Here is an 11,125-nt window from a genome sequence, read left to right as displayed (position 1 = left end):
TCTAAAACGGATGTCGGCGGGCCTACAAACATAGTAGATTAGCAGAGCGTTAGGTAACTAAGGGGGGACGACCGCTTTTATCCCGATTCTCAAGCCCGTGGCCTAATTTATTACGTTTGATTGTGTGTAGATTGTACGCCGAGAACAGCCAAATTCGGTAGCGAGCTACACCTACGATATACCCTTCCTATAGGCAAATACAATAGTAGCGCGTTAAATGGTAGATAATAGAGCCGTTTTGCTTTTTTTGGTCAATTTGTAGAGCCATTGGGCCTTTAGGGAAGGTGTAGGAGAGAGAAGAAAAACATGAGTCTATTGTTGGGGCAATTTAGTGGGGTGGGGCTGGGAAGGAACAAATGACTAATATCTGTATATCTAATCTATGATAACCGTTTTTTCTTCTAATATAAAGAAACAATATATCCTATTACTTAGTATATTTCCTCTCTTTATAAATTAGTTTATAATAATAATACTATTATCTCTAGCGTTACTCTACTATCTATTTATTACTACTTAGTAGCCAATCTAACTAATTATTATAACCTACTAGGAGACTTTAGTAGATAGGACGTAAATTAAAACGGTTACTACCATAATCTAGCTATATTTACGTTATTTTCTCTTTCTCTATTTAACATAATATTCGTAGGATTTAATACCCGTTTCCGTCAGTTTTTGTCAGAACCATGCATGGCTATGCTGCTTTGACGGGGAAACTGCGACCGAAACGGGACGTAGTGGCCGTGGGTCACGTGTGTGGCCGGACGGAGTGCGCTACTTGATGTGATGGGAGAGCTGACTGCCCAATGGCAGTCATAGTAACCTTTTGGTTCAGTGTCTGAACTACTAAGCTCTCCTAGTGGGTCGTAACAATTTTTGTATCTAGAAACTTTTATATTCCTTAATAGCGTCTTTTTTTTTAAATTCTTAAGCATATCATATCTTTTAGCAAATTATTTCTTTTTATATAGCTACTTGTTTTAGTCTTCATATAATCATTCTATATAGCGCTTATATCTATTATTATTTTCTCTCTTCAAAATGGTTTATAAGTCTAGTGTTAGATTATACTTATGATTAGAACTTCTAGTGGATATTATTATTCTTCTTTTAAGTTATATCACATATTTTTTGATACTTATATTCTTTTATTAAATCTTAGTTTTTTGTAGTTTTTTTCTAATATTAATAGTTTCCCTATTAAGCTATACTAGTTCGAATAACTCTATTAATACAAGTTTTTATTACTTCTTAGTTAGCTCTTTGGACTATACTAGTTGCTATACATTAAAGGATATTTCGCTTACCTATTTAAATCTAGGGACTAAGGTAGTCTTGTATCTAACTATTTAACTAAAATTCAACGCTAATCCTAGTATTAGGCCTAGATCTTATAGAACTATTATTACTCTTCGTACTAGGACTACCTTCTGAAGTTAGATTACTAAATAATTTAACTTAAGGGTCCTACTATAGCTTATTCATCAGGTTAAGGTTAATTAAGAATATTGATCCAGTTATAAGGGTAACAAGTCATACAACATTATCATATAAAGTAGTTGAATAGTATATCCTATACTAATATTAGAACTATTGTACTTTTAAAAAGGGAAAAACTACGCTAAATATAGTATACGGTAGCTACTAGCTAAGCGTGTGCTTCTTGATATAGTAGTAGAGTATAACTACCTAACCGTATTAAAGTAATCTTTCAGTTCGGTATATACGTTATTAAGCTCTCCTAGTAGGTTTAAACATTATCATAGTGATTAATATTAAGTTTATGTTATTATATTAATATTAAGACTATATTCGTAACTATATTAGTTCTAAGTTTAATAACTAGGGTCCTACTATAGCTAATTATGTATATTGAGCCTATACTTATTATAATATTCTTAGATACTAAGTATAGTAGTCTAATACTTAGTAGGCCGTAGGCCAAGTAGTAGAATCATATTCGGCATTTAGGAAACAAGTCCCAAATATAACTACATCGGTTATATATATATATACAATATAGGAAGAGAACCTAACTACCGCCACGTAGTTTTAGTAGTTCTTTTAGCTTATACGTAGCTTCATAGGCTATTATAGTAGGATATAATAATACTATCTAGTACTAGTTAGTGTCTCTAGAATTTATGGTACTTATATTTAGATATAAAAATATAAAAAGATATTATATTTGTCTATTATATCAGTCAATAATAAGCTCTAGTATATAGATCAAACTTATAAATAGTAAATATAAATTATAATACAGCTTAATTATTTTTGAAAGTAGATACTAGTCTATTCGACTGAGACTTGATAAATAACCTTAATATCCTCGTTTTCTAAAAACCTTTCTTTCAAAAAGCGAGAGATTGTATAAAATTATATAATTTATTCTATAAAGTTAATATTTTATGAATCTATAGATTTTATTGCTACTTAAAACTTATAAAAGAGTGGTACATAAAGTAGTTAATTAAACGTACAATACAAGTGAGTATCAGAGAATTAGGAAGCAGTCGTAGTCAGGGTAATCTGCTAAGAGTATTATAACCAACTCCTAACTACGTAATGTATATCCCTTAAGACCTCTAGGATGCTAAGAATCAAATAGCATAATGAGCCCCCATAATTAGCTATAGGGATTAACCTAGATCTTATATATTATATGTATTATATAACGGTAGTAGTTAAATAGTAGTTCCTACGCTAATACTAGTAAGGCCTCTTCGAAGAGTTACCACTAGTATCTAAAAGCAACGTATTTGATACATACGTAGTTATAGATTTTAAAAGGGCTTGATAGCTAACATAATCTTACATTCTTATTACTTCGATTCTTAGATTTTTTATTACAAATTAATAGTGTATAAGATAGTAAAAGGTAATAAAGTTTATACTAACGCTAATCTTTTACAGTATATACTCTAGTTTATAAGTATTAGGATATAAGCCTGATACCTTTAAGTAACGTTACTTTTAAGTTCAATAGTTGAACGTCTTCTTTATCCACTCTTTTATATAAATTAACTATACTTCAACTATATCCTAAATAATATATTAGATATAGTAATTAAGGTAGAAAGACGGACGTTGATTATATAACGTTAGTTTTATGCTATCGTTCATTTTAGTAGACTAAAGTATCTATTATACTCTAATTAGCGGCTTATATCTAAATAAATATATAGTGATATATATAGTAATCAAGTAGGATATAATTAGTTATTTACTCTTAATTTAAAGGTTATATATTTTCCATATTACTTATTTAACGCGCAATTTTACTATACTAGAGATAATATTTAAGACGGGATCTCATTAACAAAAAATAATACGAAGAAACTAATCTAGACTAGGCCTTATAAAAAGATTTATTACTGATAGATACCTAATTATATAGTATACCTCTAGTCTTTTACTATAGATAAGGTGGCTAATTTACTACTTAGTAGTAGAAAAGTGTTTTCTATCAAAAGTAAGCGGAATAGAATATACGATAATACTACCTTAAGTACGGGAATAATAAATATAATGTAATCATCGAACTCCTCCATAATTTCAACTTTAGAGTAAAGATAGTAATATAAGTCGATTAAAATAAATTATCTTTATAGGTTCTAAGATTAATATTGTACTCTTGGTAATGACTATCTATAAAAGAGAAGTAGTATGTGTTTAATAATCACAGCTTTTTATATATAATATAAAAATAAAGTATAGAAGTAAGAGATTGAAAGCCATCGTATTTAGGGGCTTATTCCTGTACCTACCGTTCATTTATACTTACTAGCTCTTCATTAGATAGATACGCTACCGATAGAAGACTGAACCTCACTATATCTATCGGTAAAAAGTATAGAGAACCATAGCTACTGGCTATATCCTATACTATAAATAAGTGGTATCCAACTACAATAACCATATTTTACCTTAGGATCTTGTTAGAATTAGCATGAGCAAATATTTTTCAATATCTAAGCACTGTATACTTATAAACTCCTAGACTTAATTAACTAAACTTTTTCTCTAACATCATATACTAGTATTGGTCGCATGTGATTAATATTTCCCTTAGGTATTTTTAACTTATCCTATGTAATAGGTCTATAATCTCAACTTATTATACTAACATATTTTATTTTAGTCCGCAAGACTATATATAGTAAGGAATCTATCTTTCAACAATGTAACTAAGCATTACTTATATTAAGTTCAAAAAATATTTAATACATTAGGATAGGTATTACCGCTATGTGGTACTTTAAAAAGAAAGGATTATGAACGTTTATTTTACTCTAAGTTATGCTATAAATTATGATATCTTAAGGGAACTAATAATGATAATGGATATGTTAAAAGTTGTGATGCAAGTAGGGAATGATGACGGGTACGAAGATACAATATAGATAATCTTTTGATAGATTACCGAGTTGTTTAAGTCTGGAGATTCTTATTTGTATGAGAACCTCCTTATGTACCAGAAAACTCAGCCTTAAGTTAGTACTAATTAGATTTCCTAGGTGATAAATCACTTCAGTTGCCGTCATGGCTCATTCATGGCATAAACCATGGCCAGCCACCATAAATCTCGACAGATAAACGAATAGAGATATTCTCAAAAAGGAATCGGGCTAAGTAAGTAGTCGTTCATCTTTTTATAGTAAACTCCTTATATATATACTAGAATATCTACCTTAAGCTAGTCCTAAGTTGATTCCTAGATAATAAATCATCATAACATGATTTATATCGAAGCTACGTACCCCATCCAGCTATATCAGGCTCAGATATCCCGCTTGCCCATTTACGACCCTGAGACTGGCATAGTCTCACAATAGTTAGCTACTATAGCTATTAAATATCAGAGTCTATATTTCCCCTTTATACGAGAAGAAGTAGATAGAATAAAGAGCTTTTTAAGCTACCGAGGGCTAATTTTATTAGAGATCTATCCGGTAGGACTATCCTTAAGTCTCTAATTATTCGGGAGGTTATCGAACTAAGATTCGATAAAGGCTTTTTTCCCTGAAGAGTTATATATAAAGGAGGCGTCCACCCTATCAAAATTGTATACTTCATTATAGTTACCTCCGCGCGGGTTCTAGGTTATTAAAGTTATCGCTAACCGTAAAATCCCTTTCTTATTGTAACCTTCATAGTCGTAATTAAGCCTATCATGAAACTAGTCTTATTAAAGCTCTAGATATCGTCGGAGTCGATACGGTATATTAAGATTATCTTTTAAATAAGAGAAAATTACTTAGAGAGAACCTTCGGGTCGTCGTATTTAGCTCGCTAATAATCGTGGCGTCTTAAGAAACGGGAGGATAACAAATGATACCTTTTAGTAAAGTTTATAACCTAATATTCGCCGACCGTAAGAGGGCGTATAGATCTACGCGCCGTAGGTAGTAAATCTACTTTTTCTCGTATAGTCGCCGGTTAGAGGGCTACTTGGCGAGATTCTATAGAGATTATCTATTTTCTTAGATATTTCATCCTTAGAATTAGCTAATTTAAGCTTCTTAATGCGTATAGTTACACAGTTTTAAATTATATTAACACGCGTACGGTGGGTCGATTCAGGTACGTTAAAATAGCGCACGACTCTATATATAGAGGTAAAAATTTGCTTCTAAATTACTTTGATAGCTAATAAGAGCTAACCCTCTTACTACGTACGTCTTTATGGGGATTGAGTACGAATTAGTGGTATAGTGGGTAGTTAAAGAAGAAAGGTCTGATTAAATAACGCGTTCTGAAGTAGGGTACGTAGCGTCGATATATAACTCACGTTAGTGGCTATTATAGCTTATTTATAGTATAAGCTATAACTAGCGGCTATGATTCTTAACTCTTAAAAGCTAATATAGTAGACAAGGATAGGTTCCTCAGTGACTATAAGCCTAATTTTAGCGAGTTTAATACCTAATTAGAAGCCTTACAATAAGATAATATGTTACTTACGATTTACATATACTAGAACTTATAATATATAATCTTTCTCTTATAATCCTATTCACTAAATAAGAACCTCTATTTAATCGACCATTTATTTCTTTTATAAACGCTTTTTCTAATAATTATAAGCTATTTACTATACAATATAACCTATTAGAGTATTCCATAATAAAAATTGCTAAGAGTATTTAGTGAAATCTTTAAATAGCTAGTTCTTCTTCTACTCTACTATCTCTACTATATAGTATATAAATAGTTACTTTTCTCTTCTCTTTCTCCCTCTTCTAAGCTAAAGCAGCTAGCTTTAGCTTCTTGGCTTTCTTTTATAATCAATAATAATAGTAAATGAGAGATATCTTAATCTAAGTATATTTAGTTAGGACCTCTAAGTGCTTAATATATTATGATTATAGCTTTCCCTTGCTCTGATATAAGAAATATAGATATAGAGTATATAACCATTATCTATAGATATACTAATAGCTAATTTCTACGATTAAACTAATATCCAAGAAGTATATTAAATTAAGATACAAGTGGAGCATTCTAGTATATAGATCGATCATATATTGATCCTAACTACATACTACATCGTTTTATATCTTAATCTTCGATTATTTATGGATAATATATACAGCTAATTCTTAAATAATTATCTTTCTCTGAAATTCTACTAATATTCCGCGCAACTCTTAAGTTTCTTAAAATGTGTTATTAAATTAATCTATATTTCGTAGCATCTACTATAAAGTACCTTTAGTAATTAAAGCTTTACTTAAAAAAATTATAAGAAATAGTATGTTTATTTTATAAAGAGGGCCTTTATCTATTCGACTAATAGGTAACACTACTTGAGGTTCTATAAGGTATATATATACCCTATTAATAATATTTATTAATGGAATTTACTGCGGTTATCTACTATATGTAATATATTTGTTGTACGTTATATTTAATAGAGGTGGCTTATCGATCCTATAACTATAAAAGATAATCCATTTTTTAAAATTATCTATAACGTATATATATAACTAGAAAGCTACGTTATATAGAATAAATAATAAATACGACAAATAAATATATCTAAATCTTTCTATATGCTTGTTCTATATAATCTCGATATTCTAAATATTACTTAAGTTAAGTCTAAGGACTTTTTATTCCTAGCTCAGTCGGAAATGTGTATATGTAATATATATCCTATTCACTACATTGTAGACTATCTCCCTTACTTATAATATATAGAGAAACCTATCTAGTAAACTAGATATAGTCTATTAAGTTATTACGAGCTACTAGTAGACCTTAATAAGGTACATACCTTTCAGAACTAGCATAGATATATCTAGTCTAATAGGGAGACTACACCTAATGGCATACTCTAGATACGGTGACTAGTGAGTTACGTATATAGCCTAACGGAGTGCGCTACTTAATATAGTAGGAGAACAAACGACCTAACGGTAGTAATAGTAACCTTTTAGTTTAATGTGCGACTACTAAGCTTTCCTAGTGAGTCAGAATACCTATTCCTCTTTATTGGAACTACTACCGACTAGGGCTAGTAAAGCCTCGATACTTAAGAATATAGGACAAGTATCGAGTCCTTATATTTGATTATATGGACTAGGCTAGTCCCTCGTACGACGTTATACTTACGTGACTAGCTGATATAAGCCTAGTAGTTATAATTATAGTAAACTTACACGACTTCTAGGAATTAGCGTTTAGACTACCTTCTATATCATATCTCTTATTATTATATACTGAAATGGGAGATGCTCGATGGCAGTCTGGTCAAAACAGACGGGTCGACAAATGGTGGCAAGAAAACCCAACAAGTCAGGTCTGTGAGCTCTAGGCAGATGATGCCTATCAGGGATAATCAGATGCTATATCAAGGAGCATAATGATCATAAATCTTGAATCAGGAAATGAGTGGCATTGTTGTAACTGTCTATCCTTCTCTACAGTCGTAGGTTGCCCATAACCCTTCCTCGAGGATATCACTGCCTGAGGCAGTGATCATACAAGTGTCGTGATTTCCCCACTACAATACGTATTAATAGGATTATATCTCGCTTACCTATTTAAACCCCGAGACTAGCGTGGTCTTATACTCTTATTATAACCTTATTAATTAATGGTATTTTATGTAGTAACCTCTTAGGCCGTGTATACCTAACTAATCTCTCCTGGTAGGTCGTAACACTAGGACTACCTTACTTACCTACCATATTTCAAAATTTCGTTATCAAGAAGTACTATATATTAGTATAGTTAGTGAGTTCCTATACTTAGAACTTATAACCCTCTAAATACGATAATTCTGGCCTATAAACTACTTTTCTTAACTAATAAGTAATTATATATCAGCTACTATCGTAGCTTGTTTAATATACCTGTAAGTCTTGAGCCTAATATATTATATTGGACTAATAGGAGTAGTATATATAGAAACTATTCTTAAAATATTTTAATATGAAAATACTACCTTTCGTATTTTAGGAGCTATCTAGGCTACCTTAACCTAAGTAAACCATTCTTTCATCTCGTTTATTTTCCTATTGTATAACAATAGGCTTTTTCCTAATATAGATATAATAATTACTAAGAAGTTATAAATAAAAAACTAGTAAAATCGTATCTAGCCGATAAATTGTTATATATTAAAATATTGAAATGGGATAGCGCGATGGCAGTCTGGTCAAAGCAGACGGGTCGACAATAGCAGTAGGAGCATAGGCAAACCCAACAAGAGGTAGGGCTATAGGAAAGGAGAGCACATAGGGATGGTCTGAAGAGAAGAATGTGTCTGTCTTGTTCTACGTAGAGTAGAGTGGTCTTAAATACATCATGAGTGCTTAATCATCCATAGACCGCTACTTCATGCAGTAAGCAATTCCCCCACTACAATATATATTTAGGACTAGGCGATTCCTTAATAGCTTTAAAATATTCTTATTCTATTTTAATTCCTTTTTCAAGTGTAAATCTTAAGAATATTGCTATCTTAGTATAGAAATAAGTATATATTATTTACTTTATTTAGTATATGACTAATCAGTTCATAGTTATTAGACGACTTACTTAGTATGTAAAATATGCTCTTCTATTTAAACCGAAAAGATAGGAATAGTATCTAGTTAACGAGTGGCGCGGTGGAAATACCATGTTAGATTTAAGAATTAGTGACTTTAAATAGATCTTAATAAACAAACTCTTCTATGATTAGAAATTACTATAGTGATATAGTGAAAAGATAAATAAATGCGATATAGCCTTCATATTATTTTATAATTTCTTATATCACTATAGAATACGACGTATTATTATCTCTTTACTATATATTATATCCAATAGGCTACCTAATACTTAGTTAATATACGTCTAGGACATCGCTACGGTATTTCTTAGATTCAATAGTATTACTAGTCGTGTCACGGGTCACCTCCGCCCACCTCACCGGGTAGGGGAGAGAGTCCTTTAGCTGAAATACAATTATTATCTGAAATAAAATTTCTATTTCTGAATTTAAACCTCGATTTACGATAACCAAACTAGGCCGAAAATAGTTAAAAATAAGGAGAAGGATTCAGCTATTGCCCTAACTTCCAGTAATTAAGGGGAATTTCTATCACTTAAGAAGGCTGTAAACTATCATCACCTCTCTTATTCTGAGCTTCGCGGTCGGAAAAAGGGACTAAGATCTCTTTCGCGTCGCCTAACGGAAAATAACGCGTGAAGTTCGAATTGAAAGAAATCCCTAATAAAATAGATTAAATTTCTTAGTTCTTACGGTATACCTCTAATTGTAAAAGATAATACGAATACGGTAAATCGACTATTTAAAAACGCGGGTTCGGAGCGGGTTAATAGCCCGATATATAGCTACTAATTTATTCGACGCCTACCTCCGTATATAAAGCTAACTAGGTAAAAGCCGTAGGAAGCATAGAGAATTAAGCCCGCGAACCTAGGGGCTACTAACTATTAGTACGATAAATTAGCTATTATCTATAAGTGGTATAAATTCAAGTCTTACGAGATCTATAACTTCGACGAAACCGGCTTCTTCATCGGCTAAGGGCTTAATTAGTATATCGTTTCTACGCGTTAAACTACGAACGAGTATTACTACTAGTGACTATAGGGAAATAATTACTATTACTAAATATATTACCGCCGATAGTTAGATAATATTTCCCTAGTATCTAATAAAAGTTAGCGTTTACATAGAATATTAGTATCGTAAAGCTTTGAGCCCTATAATCGACTAAAGGGTAGACTAATCCGGGGACCTCTTTCCGATAGCTAAACTCGGTTTTAAAAAGCTATAGCGAAGCGCGTATATCATAGGCGACTAAGGTCTTTATTAATAGATAATTATTCGAGCTATATTACCTTCGGATTCGTCGAATTTTATATAGAAAATAATATAACTCCTTAGTATTTTATACCTTATTTCACTTATCTACATAAGCTACTTAATATATAGGCTTTTTTAAGCCTAAAATATCATTTTAAAGTAGTAAATAGTGTATTTATAGCGTAGGGTAGAAGTAGTAAAGAACGGAACTTTTTCCGGGATATTAATACGATTCGGCGACGCCTATTAAAGTCTAGAATAATTCTTCCTTCGTTTAGATCTAAGGCTATATAGCTACTAGATCCTATATAGGTTTTAAAAACTAGGCAATCTTAAAGATAATAATTGTAGGTATCTACGCTAATACGACGAAGAATCTTCGATTCGCGACTTCCCTAGCTTAGTAAACCCACCCCACCCGCCCCCCCCCTACCCCCCTAATACGTTCGAATATTGTTACGACCCACTAGGAGAGCTTAGTAGGTTGCACACCGAACCAAAAGGTTACTATGACTGTCTAACGGTAGTCAGCTCTCTCACCACATTAAATAGCGCACTTAGTCAGGCTATATACCACGTTTGACTCCTATCAAGCTATACTGGTTCTGACACGAATGTTCTTATAATCCTCTTTAGTGCTTTGTCTTGATAATACTATATCTTATCGCGATAATTGCTAGTCGGGTTAAATAAAGTAAGCTAGTCGATTCCTAGCATTAAATCTTATTTTTTTAATGTCGATTATCTCGATTAAAATATTATTTTCTCTAAGATCTCTATCGCTATCTATTA

The 11,125-nt window shown here is 31.7% G+C and overlaps 1 protein-coding gene across 1 annotated transcript; it reads left to right on the top strand.

Moving 5' to 3' along the window:
* Positions 1 to 7,735: 7,735 nt before the first annotated feature.
* N7511_002828 (uncharacterized protein) lies at positions 7,736 to 10,051 on the top strand (the record flags this gene model as incomplete). The annotated part of the gene is made up of 2 exons (XM_057125253.1): positions 7,736 to 7,810; positions 9,962 to 10,051. The coding sequence occupies 2 exons, from the start codon at positions 7,736 to 7,738 to the stop codon at positions 10,049 to 10,051; spliced, it is 165 nt and encodes a 54-aa protein (XP_056987412.1).
* Between the last annotated feature and the right edge of the window lie 1,074 nt (positions 10,052 to 11,125).

This window comes from Penicillium nucicola (assembly GCF_028828085.1).
Source record: "Penicillium nucicola strain IBT 29836 chromosome Unknown utg000002l, whole genome shotgun sequence".
NCBI lineage: Eukaryota > Fungi > Ascomycota > Eurotiomycetes > Eurotiales > Aspergillaceae > Penicillium > Penicillium nucicola.
Note: the sequence above shows the minus strand (reverse complement) of the source record. Positions and strands in the feature narration are given on the sequence as shown.